This window comes from Lynx canadensis, chromosome C1, assembly GCF_007474595.2.
Source record: "Lynx canadensis isolate LIC74 chromosome C1, mLynCan4.pri.v2, whole genome shotgun sequence".
In the NCBI taxonomy this organism is placed as follows: domain Eukaryota; kingdom Metazoa; phylum Chordata; class Mammalia; order Carnivora; family Felidae; genus Lynx; species Lynx canadensis.
This window is the reverse complement of record NC_044310.1, coordinates 203,171,200-203,191,446: the sequence shown is the minus strand read 5'-3', so window position 1 is coordinate 203,191,446 and position 20,247 is coordinate 203,171,200. Positions and strand designations below refer to the sequence as shown.

Below are 20,247 nucleotides of genomic sequence, written 5' to 3'. Positions count from 1 at the left end.
CCCAAGCCTGGCGGGCGGTTGGGGACCTGGCGGCTGGAGGTGGGAGGGAGGAGGGGAAAGAGGCCCAGGCTGTGGGAGGGGGCTGGGAAGAGAGGCTCTCCGGAGCAGGAAGCCAGGCCGCGGGCAGGGGAGGCTGCGGGGCCCCTCGCTGCAAAGGCAAACAGGAAGGACTGCCCCTCGAGCTCTCGACTCGGGGCCCGGGAATCTCCGCCGCCGCAGAGCCGCAGCTCCGGGCCGAGGGTAAGGAGGCGAGCCGGGAGCGGGCGGCCGGGGGAGAGCCCCGCGGGTCCCCGCCGCCCCCGGCCCCAGACGCGCCGCGCCTCGCCTCGCGGGCTCCCGCCGCCGCCCCCGGCCTCCGCGCGCCCGCCGCCCGCCCTTTCCGCCCCCCCCCCCGCGCCGCTGCGGGCCGGCCGCCACGATGAAGGCGGGCTCGGGAGATCAGGGGAGCCCCCCGTGCTTCCTGCGCTTCCCGCGGCCCGTGCGGGTGGTAAGTGGCGCCGAGGCCGAGCTCAAGTGCGTGGTCCTGGGGGAGCCGCCGCCCATTGTCGTGTGGGAGAAGGGCGGCCAGCAGCTGGCGGCCTCCGAGCGTCTCAGCTTCCCGGTGGACGGCGCCGAGCACGGCCTGCTGCTGAGCGGCGCGCTGCCCACCGACGCGGGGGTCTACGTGTGCCGCGCCCGCAACGCGGCCGGAGAGGCCTACGCGGCGGCCGCCGTCACCGTGCTGGAGCCGCTGGCCCCTGAGCCCGAGCCCCAGCCCGCCGAGCGCCCGCTGCCTCCTCCCGGGGCGGGGGAGGGCGTCCCGGTGTTCCTGGCTGGGCCCCGGTCCCAGTGGGTGCTGCGAGGGGAGCAGGTGGTGCTGACGTGCCAGGTGGGGGGCCTCCCCGCGCCCGCGCTCTACTGGGAGAAGGACGGGATGGCCCTGGACGAAGTGTGGGACAGCGGCCACTTCGTGCTCGAGCCCGGCCGTGCCGAGGGCGGCCCCGGCGTGAGCCTAGCGCTGCGCATCCTGGCGGCGCGGCTGCCGGACTCGGGCGTCTACGTGTGCCACGCCCGCAACGCGCACGGCCACGCGCAGGCCGGCGCGCTGCTGCAGGTGCACCAGCCCCCCGAGAGCCCGCCCGAGGACCCCGATGAGGCTCCCAAGCCCGTGGTGGAGCCGCTCAAGTGCGCGCCCAAGACCTTCTGGGTGAACGAAGGCAAGCACGCCAAGTTCCGCTGCTACGTGATGGGCAAGCCAGAGCCCGAGATCGAATGGCACTGGGAGGGCCGCCCGCTGCTCTCCGACCGCCGCCGCCTCATGTACCGCGACCGCGACGGCGGCTTCGTGCTCAAGGTGCTCTACTGCCAGGCCAAGGACCGCGGGCTCTACGTGTGCGCAGCGCGCAACTCGGCGGGCCAGACTCTCAGCGCGGTGCAGCTGCATGTCAAAGGTACTGCGGCACCCCTGGGGCTGCCCGGGCCCTGGGGAGGGGCCTCCAGCGCTGCCCCGGAGCCGGTAGGGGGAGGGGAGACGGACTAATAGCATACCGTTTCCTGCCCGCCTCCCACCCCCCCAGGGATTCGTATTTAGTAGGTCTCCAGGGTACCCAGGAACTTCTTAGCAAACTTCGTAAGTGATTCTGAGGCAGAGGGTGGAAAACCAGCCTTTGATAAACCGCTTTAAGGAGTGATTGATGTACGAACCAAGAGGGAGCACTTCTAAGTCCAGGGGATTTCAGCCTCTTTGTTTCACTCCCCTTCCCTCAATGGAAATCCCTGTGGAGACTGATATAAGGAACATTTTATGGGTGTACATTTCCGGGTCCAGATTCATAACTATCCATGAGAACAAGGGTAAGAGGAGGCTGCATTCACAGCTGGGTCTAGTCTGTGAGTCCTGGGGGGAAAGTCTGGCTGCAAGCGACACATTGAGAACCTCCTGATTCACACCAAAGGTAGACTTGAGGGAGGAAAAAAAAATGCACTTTTATGAAACTGCTCTCCAGGTTTGAAAGAAGAAGAAGGTGAAGGAGAAGAGATTTCCATTTCAAAGTTGAGTCACCAGCAATATCTAATAACATTAGATACAGTGCTCATAAACAGAAAACTCAGAGGAAAAAAACATCCCAAACTCCCACTGGAAGGTGAAGCTCTCCAGAATAGGAGTTCCCTGCAACTCCAGGGGTTATACCTTCACTAGCTATTCCTCAACTTGTCCCCTCAGAGGAAGAAAAGTGGGCACATTTCCTGAGCCCTGCCTGGCGCGAGGGCAGCACGTGGCACCTGTGCTTCTGTGGTGAGGTCTGATGTGCACAAACTTGCAAAACTGCACTAACACCATCAGGAAAGAAAAGCCCAGTGGGAAGGCAGAGCTTCCCAGAGGCACAGGACATACACGCTTCTCCAGCGGCCTGATAACCCGCTGGCCATTTCCATCATCATGCTTTCTTTTTGTAAAATGCAGTTTTGACAACGACAATTTATTTTATTTTTTTAGCGTTTATTTTTGAGAGAGACAAACAGAGTACGAATGGGGAGGGGCAGAGAGGAGGGAGACACAATCTGAAGCAGGCTCCAGGCTCTGAGCTGTCAGCACAGAGCCCGATGTGGACCTTGAACTCAAGAACCGCGAGGTCACGACCTGAGCCAAAGTCAGATGCTTAACACACTGAGCCACCTGCCCCCCCTGAAAATGACTACTTTAAAATTTTTTTTTAAGTTTTATTTATTTCTTTATTTTGAGAGAGAGCACATGCTCTCATGTGCCAGGAGGGGAGGAGGAAGAGAGACAATCCCAAGCAGGCTTCACACTGTCAGCACAGAGCCTGACCCGGGGCTCAAACTCACGAACCGTGAGACCATGACCCGAGCCAAATTCAAGAGTCAGACACTCAACCTACCGAGCCACCCAGCCGCCCCTGTTTCTTTAAATTTTAATTGCACTTTTTAAAAATCATTTTATTTTTTTCATCATGATTATTGTGCCCCTTTAATCCCCATCCCCTATTCCCCCCCCACCTCCCCTCTGCTAACCATCAGTTTGTTCCCTATAGTTAAGAGTCTGTTTCTTGATTTGTCTCCTTTTTTTATTTTTTCTTTCACGCATTTGCTTTGTCTCTTAAATTTCACATATGAGTGAGGTCATATAGTATTTTTCTTTGACTGACTTATTTCACTCAGCATTATATGCTCTAGCTCTAGCCAGGTGAAAATGACTAAAGTTCTTTAAAAATGAAATTCAGCTCAGCCCCTTGCAGAATTTGTGTAGTGCCTCTGAGGGACCCCAGGGAACAGCTGGAAAATCACCGTTGTGGTCCAAACCCTTCCATCCCTTTCCCCGCTTGACAGTCAGAAAACTGAGGCCCAGGATCACTGAAATGGCCTTGCTCAGGGTGATGTGGCCGGAGCGTCAGGGTCAGATGAGAATCCAGGCCACCTGACGTCTCTCCTGTTGGGTTTCCTGTGATCCTGGAATACCTGCTGGCCTGGGAGGAAAATGGCAGGAGCTGACGCGGGTATAGGCAGTTGGTAATGCACGGAGCCCTTCCCCTGGTCTGGCCCTCTCCAGAGCCTTCTATCTCTCCCCTCCCCACAGAGCCCCGTCTGCGGTTCACCAGGCCCCTGCAGGATGTGGAGGGCCGGGAGCATGGCATTGCCGTGCTGGAGTGTAAAGTGCCCAACTCCCGCATTCCCACGGCCTGGTTCCGTGAGGACCAGCGGCTGCTGCCCTGCCGCAAGTACGAGCAGATCGAGGAGGGTGCCGTCCGGCGCCTCATCATCCACAGGCTGAAGGCAGACGACGACGGTGTCTACCTGTGCGAGATGCGGGGCCGGGTGCGCACGGTGGCCAATGTGACGGTCAAAGGTGGGCTGGCCAGTGGGAGGAGGCCGAGGCTGAGGCAGGCGGATGCCCAGGCCCCAGGCTGGGGGATTCCCGTCCTTTTCTCAGGGCCCATCCTGAAGCGGCTGCCCCGGAAGCTCGACGTCCTGGAGGGAGAGAATGCGGTGCTGCTGGTGGAGACACAGGAAGCTGGGGTCCAGGGGCGCTGGAGCCGCGATGGGGAGGACCTGCCGACCATCTGTCAGAGCAGCTCCAGCCACATGCATGCCCTGGTCCTTCCAGGGGTCACCCGAGAAGATGCCGGCGAGGTCACCTTTAGCCTGGGCAACTCCCGTACCACCACTCTGCTCAGAGTCAAATGTGAGGGCAGGAAAGCCCGTGGGCAGACTGACTCTCCGAGGGCCGGACAGGAGGGCCAGGGCAGGAGGGTGACCAGATGCCAGAGCCTGGGTTGGCAAAGCGGACTCAAGTTGGGAGGGCTGTGGGAGGCTGGAGCAGGGCTGGAATGCAAACCCTGCCTCTGTCTCAGGCGTCAAGCACAGCCCCCCGGGACCCCCGGTATTGGCAGAGATGTTCAAGGGCCATAAGAACACAGTCCTGCTGACCTGGAAGCCCCCCGAGCCGGCTCCTGAGACCCCCTTCATCTACCGGCTGGAGCGGCAGGAGGTGGGCTCGGAAGACTGGATCCAGTGCTTCAGCATCGAGAAAGCCGGAGCCGTGGAGGTCCCAGGGGACTGCGTGCCCTCCGAGGGCGACTACCGCTTCCGCGTCTGCACAGTCAGCGAGCACGGCCGCAGTCCCCACGTTGTGTTCCATGGGTCTGCTCACCTCGGTGAGTCAGTCCTTCCGGACCCAGCCTGTCCGCGGCCGTACCCCAGTCACACCTCCCCATCCTCTCTCCTCCCTTCCCCAGCCTTCGGTCCCCGTCGTGTTATATGCCTTCTGCCTGCCAACTCTTGTCCTCTGCCAGCCCTCTGGTTCTGATGGCGGCACTCTGTCCCCATCTCAGTGCCCACAGCCCGCCTGGTGGCAGGTCTGGAGGACGTACAGGTATACGACGGGGAAGATGCGGTCTTCTCCCTGGATCTTTCCACCATCATCCAGGGCACCTGGTTCCTTAACGGGGAAGAGCTCGAGAGTAATGAGCCAGAGGGCCAGGTGGAGCCTGGGGCCTTGCGATACCGGATAGAGCAGAAGGGCCCACAGCACAGACTCCTCCTGCAGGCCGTCAGGCACCAGCACAGCGGGGCACTCGTTGGCTTCAGCTGCCCCGGTGTGCAGGACTCGGCGGCCCTCACCATCCAAGGTTGGTGCTGGTGGGGACCTGGGTGGACACAGAAGTCCTTGGTGGGTTCAGACGGAGGGCTCAGCAGTCCAGAAGGCCAATTTCCACCTACGTACAACGTACGTTATCTTCAGCATCGTAGCCAAATTCTCTTTGTGGCTTATAGAATTCCATCACATTTGCTATCTTAGAGGCATGGCCCCTGGGCCCTAGTCCCTGACTGCTTCCTGCCTTCTCATGTAACCGATAACATTATCAGAGCAACTTCTTGTAGTGTTAGGCACAATCCTAATCATTTTACGTGCGTTAATTAACACGGTTCTCTCGACAGCCCTACAAGATAGATTCTTTGGTGAGTCCATTTTACGCATGGAGACACTGAGTCACAGAGGAGTTAAGTGATTTGCCCAGAGTCACCGAGCTAATGAGTGGTAGTGCTGGGTTATGAAGCCAGGCAGTCTGGTGCCAGAATCACACTGTGCCACCTGTGGAAACCAGGAAGGAAGGGGATGAGGGGTCTCTGAGGAGGACGGTTCTTGGTGGGCATCTGAAAGTGCAGGGGACATGTGGCATTTGCCATCTCACCATTGCTGGAGTTTGTCCGGCCAATCAAGGAATTCCTCGGTGACCGAGCACAGGGCCAGGCAGGTGGTCAGCTGCTGGCATCCTAGGAGGAGGGCAGAGTAAGAACCAACAACCAGAGTGGCATTTTCAAAATGCAGCCTCGGACCCCTGACATCAGAACTGCCTGGAGGGCTGGTTGATAATGCAGATCCCCTGGCCCTTGCATGCCTGTGTGGGGCCTAAGAGTTTGCATTTTCAGTAGACTCCCTAGGAATTCTGTACGCTCAAACGTTGCCCTTAAGAATTGGCATGTGAGCCCAGCGATTTTCTTTTTAATTCCATCAAACGCGTTGAGCCAGCGGTTGTCTGGCCTGATGTACTCCAGCCTGCACCAGCGAGGGGTGTTTATCCCAGGTGGAGCATGACAAGGGTGCTGCCTGTGCCCACGCTTCTCCCCACACAGAGAGCCCGGTGCACATCCTGAGCCCCCAGGACAAGGAGTCGTTGACCTTCACGACCTCGGAGCGGGTGGTGCTGACCTGTGAGCTCTCCCGGGTGGACTTCCCAGCGCGCTGGTACAAGGACGGGCAGGAGGTAGAGGAGGGCGAGTCGCTGGTGGTGAAGATAGATGGGCGCAAACACCGCCTGATCCTGCCGGCCGCCGAAGTCCGAGACAGCGGCGAGTTTGAGTGCAGAACAGAAGGCATCTCAGCCTTCTTCAGTGTCACCGTCCGAGGTCAGCAACTATGGTGGTCTGGGCTCCTGCAGCTGAGGCTGATTCCCAGGGGCCATGCAGGCCCTGCCCCCTGGTCTGCCTGCTTGGGGGTCCCTTCCAGGGAGAGCCAAGGGGGCCAGCGGACACGTTTTCAAATTACTCTGTACTTGCTTCCTAATCCTCCCGTGCACCAACACCCTCCAGCATACTTGCCCTCCACCTACCCCTGGCTAGGTAATGAGGGTGGGGAAATGAAATTCAATTAAGGGAAGGAGAGGCACGTGCTAACATTTACTGGGTCCCTGCCATGAACCCAACATAATACCAAATGTTTCAAATACATAGGGTTTCACGTAATCTTCACATCTGGATGAGAAGCAGTAGATCTCTACAACACAGATGAAGAAACAGGCTCAGAGAGGTTATGTGATTTGCCCATTATCACACAGCCAGCAAACACCATAGCTGGGTTCACACCCAGGTCTGTGCTTATCCTACTATCTCAGGTAGCCACGGTCAAAGGGAAGCTTTAAGTGCAGGGGTCCAGTGGTTCTCAGGCCATGTTCTGGCTGCTTCAGAACCACCTGGGAAGCTTGTTATAAATGCATACGCCCAGGCCCCCCAGCTCTCCAGCTCCAGACTATCCAGGGTAGAGCCTGGGGATCACTCCGGGAAGGCAGCTTGGGAACCACTGATTCACCTCATCTTCTCGCTTCGAGCGGACATCCTGTCTCAACCCCACTGCAAGGAGGCCCTCTAACGGCTGTACACGCACCCAGTGACAGGGAACTCACTACCTGTAGTGAGCAGCTGTCTCACTGTGGCACCTAAGTCATTCCCCCTTCCTGCCCATCCTAGGGCCGGTGCTCCAGGGGATCCCTTGTAAAAACAGCAGCAAGCGTGGCCCAGTGTGGCCCATGATAATGACCTCCTCTCAGCCTAGGCAAAGGCTGTCATCTGTGCCTCCCCCTCCCCCATGTCCCCGCCCAGCCACCCCCACGTCCTGTGGGGATGCCCAGAACACAAAGGTGCCACATGGTTTGCGTTGCCTCACCTGCCATGCCCTCAGTACCCCACGTCATTGCTCCAGACCACCCTGCACAGCACGGCCTTAACCCTCCTAGTGTCCCCTGGGGAGGAAACTGTCTCCTGTGAGTCTCCTGTCTGCGTGACCTCGTTTTGTCTGCTTCCCACCAGACCCCCCGGTGCATATCCTGGACCCCCAGGAGCACGTGTTTGTGCATGCCATAACCTCTGAGTGTGTCATGCTGGCCTGTGAGGTGGACCGAGAGGATGCACCCGTGCGCTGGTACAAGGATGGGCAGGAGGTGGAGGAGAGTGATTTTGTGGTGCTGGAGAAGGAGGGGCCCCACCACCGGCTGGTGCTGCCTGCCGCCCAGCCCCCCGATGGGGGCGAGTTTCAGTGCGTCGCTGGAGATGAGCGTGCCTACTTCACCGTCACCATCACAGGTGGGGGGACAGGCAGGTCCGTGTGGCACCGCCTAGCAGCTGTCACACGATCCCCTCCGGGCCACTCTTCCCCAGGCCCTCTTCCCTCCCCGGAAGCTGATTGCGTGCCCCTCCTCAGTCTGCATCCTACAATTCAGTCACCCACCAAAACTACGTTATCCTAAACGCTGGCCAGGGCTCCATGAGTCACAGGGCACCTCTGCCCCTTTCCGTTCTCTGGCGAAGGAGAACCTCTAGGAATGGCAGAGCTTTCCTGCGGGGTAGGGTGTAGGGCAGGTAAGCCCCCACCCTAGAGGGGTCAGAAGACCTCAAAAGTCTATGGGAGACCCTGGCTCCATCTGGGCACCTAACCCACCTCTCCCCAGCCCCATCTTACGTACGGTCCCTGCCCCAACCCAGAGAGCGTAGACCATTTCTACAGCCAAGGCTGACACCATGGTCCCGATGGGGCCACCGTGCCTGTGACGTGCTTTGGTGACTGTGGTTGTGTCTCCAGATGGGGGTGGCTGTCCCAGCAGCTAGGAGACCTAATCCAAAGGCAGATTCTCTTTCTTTTTCTTTCTTTTTTTTTTTTGTTTTTTTGTTGTGATGAGCACTGGGAGTTCTATGTAAGTGGGAAGGTGGGAAGGCTCTCTTCGTCAACACGTGGCCCACTTGCAGGAGGAGGGAACGGGCGTGGCTCAGGGAGGGCAGCCGGGCACCTCGGTCCCAGCTATGACTGTCCCTGTCCCGCAGATGTCTCCTCGTGGATCGTGTACCCCAGTGGCAAGGTGTATGTGGCGGCCGTGCGCTTGGAGCGTGTGGTGTTGACCTGTGAGCTGTGCCGGCCGTGGGCCGAGGTGCGCTGGACCAAGGACGGTGAAGAGGTGGTGGAGAGCCCCGCACTGCTCTTGCAGAAGGAGGACACCGTCCGCCGCCTCGTGTTGCCTGCCGTCCAGCTGGAGGACTCCGGCGAGTACTTGTGTGAAATCGATGACGAGTCGGCCTCCTTCACCGTCACTGTCACAGGTGTGGGTTCACCCCAGCCGCCCGGGGTCACCAGAGGACAGTCCTGAGCCCTCGGGGGAGCTGGCCACCTACTCCCTAGTCGGCACCCTGGGGAGGAGGGAGGTGGGGCTGCGGGTGCATGTACCGAGGCTCCCTGCCCGGAAGACCCCAGGGCCCCTATTCAAGGAAGCAGGCTCCTCCCCAGCACCAGGGCCAGGAAGAGCTGTGCTCCCCTGGCTCATTTACTGGGTGCCTCCCACGTGCCACCAGACCCCGGGCCGGGTGCTGCAGGTAACTGGTGTGTGAGACATGCACCATCTCTGCTCTCAGAGCTGCAGTCGAGCTGGGGAGGCAGCTGTTAACCAGGGGTCGCAAACGGGCAGTCCGTAGGGCCCCATGCAGCCCACAGATGTGTTTTGTTTGGCCTGCAGAGTCTTACCAAAGTCAGGACAGTTCAAATAACAATCCGGAGTTATGCGTCCTCTTGAAAAAGCCGAAGACCCGGCGGCTCTGGTCCCGATTCCCCCCATGGCGACGAACAGCTGGTGCTGAGTAGCAGCTGCCCCCATAATATGGGGCCCACATTCCTCTGCCCTTCCCCCTCTGCCATTCCTCTTTGCCTCTCCCCAGACCCCTTCCACCACTCACCTGACCACCTACCTGGCCCCTGTGGGCATTTGAGTTTGCGACCCCTGTGTTAAACCAATAAATGCACAAATAAATGCACAGTTGACACGTCGTGACAAGTGATGTGAAGGAGCAGAGGGCTGGAGAGAGAACAGGAGAGTCAGAGAGGGCTGCAGAGAAAGCCGCCACACCCCTGGGCTGGACTCTGGACACCCGGTGGCAAGCAGACAGACACGCTCACTTCCCTCCGGGAGCACGCAGCCTGGGAGGAAAGCCAGACACTTTAGAGGGTCTCAGAAGTTGGACTGTCTAGTGTTGTGACAGGGGTACAGAGGGAGCTCAAGGCTGGGGGGCTGCTAACCTTGTCGGCAGGCAGGGAGTGCCTTCAAGGCAGATACTTGGGGGCAGGGGCCGAGGTAGCTGAGTGGGGTCAGGTTTGGGCCGAAGGTAGATGGGAGAATGTTCAAAGCTGGAAAAGCACAAGACGACTGTGAAAGTCACGGTGGTTCGGTGCTGGAAAGCGTGGGGCCGCAGGCCTCAGCGCCAGACCTGGTGTGGATGTGCAGCTCGGGTGGGGGGGGGGGGTGGCGCTCGCAGGGCCTGACAGCTCGGTGGCACAGAAGAACCGCGCTGGCTGCACTGGCACTGTCTTGTCGCCCTGTCCTCCGCTCTGCCCCAGCAGTGATGCCTCGATCCAGGCTGAGCTGCCTGGGTGCCCCCACCCCCAACCCGCGAGAGTGCAGCCTGGAACACCCAAGCCACAAAGCCAAAGAGGCCTCTCTGTGCATGTTTTGTCCTGTAGTGACCCCTTCAAGCTCTTCAGCCCCACGCCCTGGCTAGACACAATGGCAGACACACATTTCAGCTCACACCTGGCCTCCCCACAAAACACCAGATTGCTCACCAGGAAGTTCACACAAGCGGCCCGGAAGTTCACACAGAGCCAGCCCGGCTTTGGGCCAGGGATAAACAAGTCTGATGCCAAGCTGAGGTCCCGCAGCTGTGCGGACACCCCAATCCTGTCATGGCACCTTGTCCTCACCCCACTGCTCCCTTCACCTCCTTGGCTCCCCAGGCAGCCGCACCTTGCAATCAACCAGCCTTGCTGGACCCCCGAGAACCAGCCTGCGTCCCTTGGAATCTTAGAACAAGCCCTGTTAGGGAGGTTGGTTGTGGAGGCAGAGGACTTGTGTGCTGGTGAGCACGTCTGCCCATGCGCGCACCTCTGCAAAAAAGTGTTTCCCGGAAGGGAGCAGTTCCTGAGCTTAGCCACAAGGGGGCCGCATGGTAAAGGGGCTCTAAAATGTCTTGGAAGCTAGAAGATTCTGGGAGATGTTCAGGGCGCATGGGAGCATGGGCAGGCTCGGACTCAGTGCACCAGTCACCTCCAGTGTTGACATAGGAGGTCCTTTCCTGTGGAGGAATGACCCCTTTGGAGCAGTTGGAGATGAACTCCCAGAATCAGCGTTTAGCATCCCTGGGGAACTCAGACAGGTGCTGGCAACTCTTAGACACAGATGCAAAAATCATTACTGAGTTCAGCAAGCTTTGGCTTTCGATCCCAGCACTGCTCACGGAGTCTGAGCCTCCCTTTAACAGATGGTGGCTCTTCCTCCAGCCCTCGAGTACGTGGACCCAGCTGTGACCTTAAAGAGATTGGTTAAATCACTCTTTGCCTCGATTTCTTCATCTGGAAAACCTACCAGATGATACCTACCTCTTAGGATTGCTGTGAGAGTTCAATGTGTAAAGTGCTTAAGACTGTTCCTGGAACCTTAGGAAATCATACAGAAGTATTCGCTGTTACGGATCTACGATCTCTTGTTCACAATTCTGAAATCCAAAAAACCTCTCCAAACCAAAAGTCTTTTTCTAAGTTTGGTCTTCAGAGTCATTTCAGTAAAACCTGTGGAACTATTTCTGCTCTTTAAGTATCTTGTTTAGAGTGAGTATATGTATAGGTCACACTGCCGAAATGTTAGTGTGGTTGGTTGCGGCAGGGGATGGGGCGCGGGGGGGGGGCTCCAGTGGGGGCTAAGAGAGGCAGGTATGTGATATATAATAAATGCACCTTTTTTTCCGGGGATCTGAAGCATTCTGGATTCACATCTCTGGCCCCAGGGTTTTCGGAGGGTAGATCGTGGACCTGTTATTCCTTGTTATTATTATCCTTATCACTCTTGTTGTTGTGAGCGACAGGAACTCCGTGTTGCCAGGGCGGCTGGCGATTGAGTTTGTGACAGCCTGTGATTGCCCCACTCTGCAGAGCCCCCAGTGCGCATCATATACCCCCGAGATGAGGTGACCTTGATCGCCGTGAGCTTGGAGTGTGTGGTGCTGATGTGTGAGCTGTCTCGGGAGGACGCCCCTGTGCGCTGGTACAAGGATGGGCTGGAGGTGGAGGAGAGCGAGGCCCTGGTGCTGGAGAGCGACGGGCCACGCCGCCGCCTGGTTCTGCCTGCGGCCCAGCCCGAGCAGGGGGGCGAGTTCGTGTGTGACGCCGGAGATGACTCAGCCTTCTTCACTGTCACCATCACAGGTGGGCAGTCTCTGGGCACCGTGGGGAGCTAGAGAGGCAGGAGGCCGAGGGACAGACACCCAACCTTCTCACTTCCTGCTTCTTAGGGGCCCCCCACCTGCCCCACACAGCCTGCCCCTCCCCCAGACTCCTCATTCTCAGCCATCAGAGAGCCCTGGCTTGCCCAGATCAGGCCATGACAGTGACTAGAGAGAGCCCAGCAGTTAGGAGCATTCATTCATTCATCAAATATTTATTGAGCAACTACTATGTGCTCGGCACTGTTCTGGATGCTGAGGGATAGAGTAGCAAGCCAATAAGAGAACACCTCCAGTCTTTGTGGAGCTCGAGTTCTAGTGAGGATACACAGACAACCAGTAGGCGATGATAAGTACATCAGAAGCAAAGCGGGGAAAGGGGATATGGAGTGGAGGCGTGGTAGGGTGGGGCGTGCATTGGGGTCACATCGGTCTGGGTCTACCTCTGTCTATCCATGGGCCCTCAGACAAATCACTTTCCTCTAAAGAGGCTTCGAGTCCTCATCTGTAAAGTGAAACCAACATCGGTGCCGTCCTCGGGAGTGTCAGGAGTAGCTGTGAAAAGAGCTGCCGTGTGCTTAGCACAGCACCGGGCACACAGTAGGTGCCCCCAGATGGTAGCCACACAAGTCCCAAGAACTGCTCTGGAAAGAGAGAGTGCTGAGAAGCCAGTGTGAGTGGGTGGGAGCCTGCTGGCTGAGCCTGAGCACCTTTCCCTCTGTCTGTCCACCAGCCCCACCAGAGAGGATCGTGCACCCGGCAGCTCGCTCCCTGGACCTGCAGTTCAGGGCTCCAGGGCGCGTGGAGCTGCGCTGTGAGGTGGCCCCTGCCGGGTCCCAGGTGCGCTGGTACAAAGATGGGCTGGAGGTGGAAGCATCGGACACACTGCAGCTGGGAGCCGAGGGGCCCGCTCGCACCCTGACCCTGCCCCACGCCCAGCCCGAGGACGCCGGGGAGTATGTGTGCGAGACTCGTGATGAAGCTGTCACCTTCAATGTCAGCCTGGCCGGTGGGTGCTTCCTGCCAGCCCGGGTGCGGGAGGGGGCAGTCAGCCGAGCTGACATGTTCCTCTCTCTGTCCAGAGCCCCCAGTCCAGTTCCTTGCTCCAGAGGCAGCCCCTGCCCCACTCTGTGTGGCCCCTGGGGAGCCGGTGATGCTGAGCTGTGAACTGTCCCGGGCTAGTGCCCTGGTCTTCTGGACTCACAATGGGAGGCCGGTGGAGGAGGGCGAGGGCCTGGAGCTCCATGCTGAGGGCCCCCGCCGCATCCTCTGTATCCGGGCCGCAGACCTGGCCCACGCAGGCCTCTACACCTGCCAGTCCGGGACAGCCCCGGGGGCCCCCAGCCTCAGCTTCACCGTCCAAGTGGCTGGTGAGTACGGCCTGGGCAGAAAGCCTGAGAGCGTTGCATCCCCAAGCCCGTATGAGTTTCCCCGCCTCTCTAGCATGCCTTGTCCATCCCTCACTCACCTCTCTCAGTATCTTGCCCTCCCCACAGCCCTCGGGCCTCTCCCCATCCAGTGACCCCCAGCTCTGACCCCACAGAGCCCCCCGTGCGGGTGGTGGCCCCCGAGGCAGCCCAGACAAGGGTTCGCAGCACCCCAGGCGGGGACCTAGAGCTGGTGGTGCGCCTCTCCGGGCCCGGGGGCCCTGTGCGCTGGTACAAGGACGGGGAGCGACTGTCGAGCCAGGGGCGGGTGCAGCTGGAGCAGGCCGGGGCAAGGCAGGTGCTGCGGGTGCGGGGGGCACGGAGCTGGGACGCTGGGGAGTACCTGTGCGACACGCCCCAGGACAGCCGCATCTTCCTCGTCCGCGTGGAAGGTAACAGTGCACCCCTCACTCCCTGTGGGCCCTGTCACCCCAAAGACCACACCCCTGCACCCTTCTGGGACTCCTTCATCCCCCGACCCCCTCCTTGCTGCCTCGGGCTCTAACCAGTGCATGCACAACTAGTACTTGGATGAGGCTTCGGGAACCCTCTGTATAGGAGGAGCCATAACCCAGTGGTTAAAAGCAGGGGCTTTGGGGTCAACCCACCCAGGTTCCAATCTGGGTTCCACTTGTCAGTAGTGCGAGACTCTGGCAAGTGGCTCCACCTCTCTGGGCCCCGGCTCTGAAGGGCGGGGCGGGGGGTGGTGCTTGTCTTGTAGGGCTGTTGTGACCGTTAAATGAGATAAATAGGGTCCATGGTAAATTACCTAATAGGGAGTCAGAGAAGTAGGGAGCCAGGCTGGGATTGAAAGGAGGTAGCTAGGAGCGGCAGGGAGCTGGCATCTTGTCCTGTGAGATACCCCCCGTGGTCCTCAGCAACGATCTTTCAGATAACTGAGAGACGAGGACCTGCACCCAGGAGAGGATGGAAAGGAGGGAGAGGGAAAGACACAGCCCACCTCACTGCCTAACCCCATCCCCCCAGAACCACCACTGGTAAAGCTGGTCTCAGAGCTGACGCCACTCACCGTCCATGAGGGTGACGATGCCACATTCCGGTGTGAAGTCTCGCCGCCAGATGCCGATGTCACCTGGCTCCGCAACGGGGCCGTTGTCACTCCGGGGCCCCAGTTAGAGATGGCCCAGAATGGTTCCAGCCGCACGCTGACGGTGCGACGCTGTCAGCTGGAGGATGCGGGGACCGTGACTGCCCGAGCAGGGGGCACAGCCACAAGTGCCCGGCTCCACGTTCGAGGTTTGGTCCTGATGGGGATGCAGTTGTTTTGTCTCCTGTGCCTGTTCTCTCAGCCCTGGCCCTGGCAGCCTTGCGCCTCTGCCCAGGGACCGGCTGGTGAGCAGGGGGTCATCAGCCTCCAGGCCCCACCAGGCTCCATGACCCCCTCCCCCTTCCTCCCCAGAAACGGAGCTGCTGTTCCTGCGGCGGCTGCAGGATGTGCGGGCAGAGGAAGGCCAGGACGTGTGCCTCGAAGTAGAGACAGGTCGAGTGGGCGCAGCAGGTGCCGTGCGCTGGGTGCGAGGTGGGGAGCCCTTGCCCCATGACTCGCGCATGTCCACGGCCCAGGACGGCCACGTCTACCGCCTCTTCATCCACGGCGTCGTCCTGGCTGACCAGGGCACCTACGGCTGTGAGAGCCACCACGATCGCACCCTGGCCAGGCTCAGCGTGAGGCGTGAGTGCCCTGTCTTCTCCTAACCCATCACACTGCCCCGTGGCGCAGCCTTTCCTGGCTGCCCCAGGGCCCCTCAGACCCCCCACCAAAGTGCCCCTCGCCACTGAGGCAAGTCAGCCCTGGCTGGCCTCCAGAAGTGTGACCTGAAGCAGCCTGCCCAAAGCAAAACTTTTCATTTTCTAGTGTTTTCTATTTACCCTAGAAGTCCGTGTGGATTTTGCATTCCATTTCACGTGTCCCAGTTGGCTTTGCTGTAAGCGTAAATATTATACTCCAGAAACACGTGCCGTGTTTATCCCTCAGTCACCTGCCCCAGGGTCCACGGGCCCATTTGGCAAATAGCAACTCCCCCATCTGCCCCAAGCCAGAGCTTTCTATTAACTGCGAGACCTCATGCAAGTTACTTACTCTCTCTGAGCCAAGTTTTCTCAAGAATGGGGCTGATCCGTACTTCAAGGGTCTTCAGGAACAATAGCTGAGATGACATGAAAAATGCCCACACAGAGCTTGGTAAACGGTTGCTGTTGCTGATATGTAGTCTCTTCTAATTTATTTCATTCATTTAATCGCAATAAACCCATGTCTCAATGCTGTTCACCTTGTACGGTTGGAGAAACTAAAGCCCAGAGAGGTCGAGCAGTTTGCCAAAGGTCACACAGCACACAAACCATGTGGCAGAGCTAGGGCCTAATCCCAGCTTGTCTGATTCCGATTCCTGTGCTCCTCCCAGTGTCACAGCACCCCTCACCCAGACTCCTCGACCCTCTAGCCACAACTCATCTCCTTCACGTGTGCCCTCTCCTAAGCCCCTCCCCACCCCACCCAGTTGGCCTCCTGTGCTCCTTTCTCCCTGACCCTGGTTCTGGGCTTCCTTCCACAGGGGCTCAGATTGGGTGTTAGGGGTGGTACAGGTGGGGCCAAGAGCTGTGTGAACCCTCAAAACCCCTGCCCAGAGCTGTAGCCTTCATCCTCCCTCTCTCCCCATCTCCCCCCAACCAGCGAGGCAGCTAAGGGTGCTGCGGCCTCTGGAGGATGTGACCGTCACTGAGGGGGGCAGTGCCACCTTCCAGCTGGAGCTGTCCCAGGAGGGTGTGACCGGGGAGTGGGCCCGAGGTGGAGTCCGGCTGCAGCCGGGGCCCAAGTGCCACATGCATGCAGAGAGCCACAGTCACCGTCTGGTACTCAGCGGCCTGGGCCTGGCTGACTCGGGCTGCATCACCTTCACGGCGGATTCCCTGCGCTGCGCAGCCAGACTCACTGTGAGAGGTGTGGATTCTGGGCCCGCTGCTTGCCTGCTGACTGCCCTGAGTGTGATTCCACCGATCCCCCTCCCTGTGTGGCCCCCTGCACTGACCCTGCCTGTCAGAGTGTGCCTCTCCTGTCTCTTTGGCCTTGGGTGGCCCCCGAGACCGCCCTGCTTGAGTGTGGCTCCTCTGACCGATCTGATCCAGCGTGACTCCACTGACCTTCTGGTCCCTGTGAACCACTGACCATGCCACTGTGAGTGTGCCTGTGCCGGTGTGGTCCCTCTTGTCTGCTGCCTGACCAGGGCCCCACTGACCACTCTGAGTGTGGCCCCACTGACCACACCTGCCTGCCGTGGCCCCTGCTACCTGCCTGCATGTGCCCTTCTGACCACTCAAGTCCCAGTGACCCACTAACTGCCTAAGGATGACTCCACTAGCAACTCTGGTTCAGGGACGCCCATTTTTCTACGCCCCATATTCCCCACTGACGACACGTGCTCTGGAGTTCCCCCCATTGCTCCTCTGAACACATCATGTCTCCCACTGGCCAGTGTCACCTGTCCATTCCAGTAAAGTGTGGTCCCCACTGACCATGCCTGCCTATAGGTGACTCCACTGGCGTCCCTGCTTTGGTTCCCGCCCCCATGCCCCTCTAATTCCAGCATGTCCCCCACTGGCCAACTTAAAAGTGTGATACCCCCAGCTGGCCACTCCTGTCCCATTGACCCCTGTGGCCCTGTTGTGTCCTCCACTGACTAGCATCCCACTTGGACCACTTGTGTCCAGGCACATCCCCCTCTGACGAGTGGCCTCCACCCACCACCTTCCCCAAATGTGTCCACCACTGACCCCTGTGCCCAAGTGTGTCTTCCTTCTCCCCCTCCCAGAGGCCCCAGTGACCATTGTGAGGGGGCCGCAGGACCTAGAGGTGACCGAGGGAGACACAGCTACATTGGAGTGCGAGCTTTCCCAGGCCTTGGCTGATGTTACCTGGGAGAAGGTCAGAACCCATCCCACCTTGACGTCATAAGGACATAATGATAATGGCCCAAATGGAAACAACTAATACTCCCTGAACAGATGTGTCTGGCACTGTGCTCAGATTTACTTTACATTAAACCCTCTAATCCTTACAACAGCCCTATAGAGTAGGTTTTGCTATCTCCGTGTTATCTCTAAGGAGCCTGAAGCTCAGTGGGGTGATATCGCCCAGCGGCAGACAAAAGGGGTAGAGCCATATTTGAATCCAGATTTGCCTTATTCTAGAATCCATGCTCACGTCCAGAGTGATCGGTACACGACTTTTGGCTTCCAGTGCCCACGGCGCCCCTTTTCAGTCCTAACATCCCCAAGGATGACACCTTCCCAGTGAGGCTCCTGGGGAGGCCCCAAAGGCTCAGGACAGCCAGATCCCAGCCTGGGGGGACAGAGAGGCATAAATGCTCCTCGAAACCTCTGGACTTGAACAGACGGCGCCGCCCTCTCCCAAGGCCGAGGCTGCCTGTGTCCAACCGAATTCTCCCTGACCCTCTGCAAATCTCGCCCCTAGGACGGGCGCCCGCTCACCCCCAGCCCTCGGCTCAGGCTCCAGGCCCTCGGCACGCGTCGCCTTCTCCAGCTGCGGCGCTGCGGCCCCTTGGACGCCGGGACCTACAGCTGTGCAGTGGGGACGGCTCGCGCCGGGCCCGTCCGCCTGGCAGTGCGCGGTGGGTACCGGGCGCTGCCCGGACTGGGCAGTGCTGCGGGCGCGGGGGCTGCGGACCCGACTAGCCCCGGACAGACTCCGGTGCCTCCCGGGAGTAGGGCGGAGTGTGGGCGTGAGCGGGCACCGCCCCCTCAGCCCCGCCCCCGCCTCACGCCCCCGGCTCCGCCCCAGAGCGCACGGTGTCAGTGCTCTCCGAGCTCCGGGCGGTGCGCGCCCGCGAAGGCGACGGCGCCACGTTCGAGTGCACCGTGTCGGAGGTGGAGACCACCGGGAGCTGGGAGCTCGGAGGCCGGCCGCTGAGACCCGGAGGCCGCGTCCGCATCCGACAGGAAGGTCTGGCGGACTTTCTTCCCATTCTGGCCCCCTGCTGCCCCGCCCCCGGCTCAGGCAAACCCCGCCCTACTAGGATAAGCCCCGCCTCTGGCTCGAGTGAGCCCCGCCCCACAGCCCAAGGAACCTTCTCCCGGTATTTCCCCGGTCCCCAGCTCTGAGCCACCGGTCCTGGACCACTCCTCTTTCCCCTCCGTCCCGCCCCCAGAGCACATTGGCCGCGTCCAAACCGACCCGGGGACCTACTCCGGCCCACCTTCATCCCCGAACCCTCCCCTTGGCTGCTCCGGCCTCGCTAGCGCCTCTCTCACCCCCAGGGAGGAAACATGTTCTGGTGCTGAGCGAGCTGCGCCCGGAGGACGCCGGTGAGGTCCGCTTCCAGGCGGGACCCGCCCAGTCCGTGGCTCAGCTGGAGGTGGAGGGTAAGCAACTGGGGAGGGACGGTTGGGAGAGGGCATCATCTCCCCTCGGGACTGGCAGGCTGGCGGCTGGTCCTGGGAACACTGCCTCCCCACCTCCCTTCCTCGAGGGACTCTTCTGGGGCGGGTCACAGAGGGCAGTGCGTTTCCTGGGGAGGAGGAGACTTTGGGTTAAGGGTACAGAGGATCGGGCTGGTGCCTTAGATATCTAAGAGAAGTGGAGGCTGCAGGGAGGGGGAAGATGCGTCTCTCCTCCTGGGGGCCCTGCGTGTCCCTATTAACTTAAGCCCTCGTCCTCACCCCCAGCACTGCCTCTCCAGATGTGCCGCCGCCCCCCTCGAGAGAAGACGGTTCTGGTCGGCCGCAGGGCGGTGCTGGAGGTGACTGTGTCCCGCTCGGGGGGCCACGTGTGCTGGTTGCGGGAGGGGGTCGAGCTGTGCCCGGGAGACAAGTATGAGCTGCGCAGCCACGGCCCCACCCACAGCCTGGTCATCCATGACGTGAGACCTGAGGACCAGGGCACCTACTGCTGCCAGGCCGGCCAGGACAGCGCCCACACACGGTTGCTGGTAGAGGGTGAGTGGAGCTGACTGGGCAGAGGTCAGAGGGGCAGGCTGGCTGGCCAGACAGGAGGGGTCGCCTGGGAGCTGGTGGGCTGAGACACGCCTACCAGAGGTTTTCCAGGACTTGGGATGGCCAACTGGTTCTGGGGTGTGTGGAGGTGGGAGTGGGGGAGGGGCTGAGGGCTGAGCAGAGGAGGGAGCCCTGTGTTCTCTACTGGAACCGTCTGGTTCAGGTCAGCCGTTTCCACCTTTCTATGCCCTTTCCTGTCCAGGCTTCTCACTCTCTCCTGCCTCTGGACTGTGTCTGTCTCTCTTGAATGCCCCATTTGGACCCTAATTCCTCTCCTTCCTACCTACTAGCCCCTGATCTGTGCCTACCTGTCCCTCATCCCCCTCCTGCTTTCTGCCCAGCTGGCTTCTGCCCATCTCAGCCAGCTCCACATCCGGCTGAGAAGAGGGCTCCTCTAGTCCCATTTCCTTCCTCTTCCACAGAGATGCCCCCCTCCACCTGAATTCCTGCATTTCCTACCCCTAACTGGGGGCTGACTCCCATTTTCCTGCCCTCATAGACATCCCTGACAGAGGTCCAGAAAGGGTGGGGCAGAGGGTGAGGAGCCAGCTCTTCCTGTGCGGGTGCCCAGGCTCTGCCAGGGGAGAGGACGGTGGTACCCACTCTCTCCCCAGCCCCACGCCGAGTCATTCCTCTGCAGGTAGCTAGGAGGACCGAACCAGGCCAGGCAGGTGCCCTCGGACAGCTTGGAAGGCGTGTGCCCGTACCCTGGGCAGGGGTGGGGAGGCAAGGGAACCACAGGTGTTGGGGACAATAAAGTGGTACAGTC

The 20,247-nt window shown here is 59.9% G+C and overlaps 1 protein-coding gene across 2 annotated transcripts; it reads left to right on the top strand.

Annotated features, from left to right (window-relative positions):
* The first annotated feature begins 410 nt into the window (after positions 1-410).
* Positions 411-20,241, top strand: OBSL1 (obscurin like cytoskeletal adaptor 1). 2 transcript variants are annotated; one of them, XM_030324908.1, is made up of 21 exons: positions 411-1,430; positions 3,575-3,844; positions 3,929-4,180; positions 4,350-4,652; positions 4,830-5,126; positions 6,133-6,405; positions 7,582-7,854; positions 8,590-8,862; positions 11,735-12,007; positions 12,758-13,033; positions 13,107-13,394; positions 13,568-13,843; positions 14,439-14,708; positions 14,872-15,144; positions 16,144-16,410; positions 17,279-17,391; positions 17,941-18,097; positions 18,268-18,429; positions 18,744-18,848; positions 19,152-19,421; positions 20,123-20,241. In XM_030324908.1, the coding sequence occupies exons 1-21, from the start codon at positions 419-421 to the stop codon at positions 20,233-20,235; spliced, it is 5,796 nt and encodes a 1,931-aa protein (XP_030180768.1). In that variant the 5' UTR covers positions 411-418; the 3' UTR covers positions 20,236-20,241. The 2 variants fall into 2 exon arrangements, with proteins under 2 accessions (XP_030180768.1, XP_030180767.1); XM_030324907.2 differs by lacking the exons at positions 11,735-12,007; positions 12,758-13,033; positions 13,107-13,394; ... (8 more) ...; positions 19,152-19,421; positions 20,123-20,241 and adding an exon at positions 9,273-9,575.
* The last annotated feature ends 6 nt before the right edge of the window (positions 20,242-20,247 follow it).

Coding starts and splice junctions, on each gene's coding strand:
- OBSL1 (XM_030324908.1), top strand. CDS start 419: ATGAAGGCGGGCTCGGGAGATCAGGGGAGCCCCCCGTGCTTCCTGCGC. Junction 13,395..13,567: donor CTTCACCGTCCAAGTGGCTG/GTGAGTACGGCC, acceptor CTGACCCCACAG/AGCCCCCCGTGCGGGTGGTG. Junction 13,844..14,438: donor CTTCCTCGTCCGCGTGGAAG/GTAACAGTGCAC, acceptor CCATCCCCCCAG/AACCACCACTGGTAAAGCTG.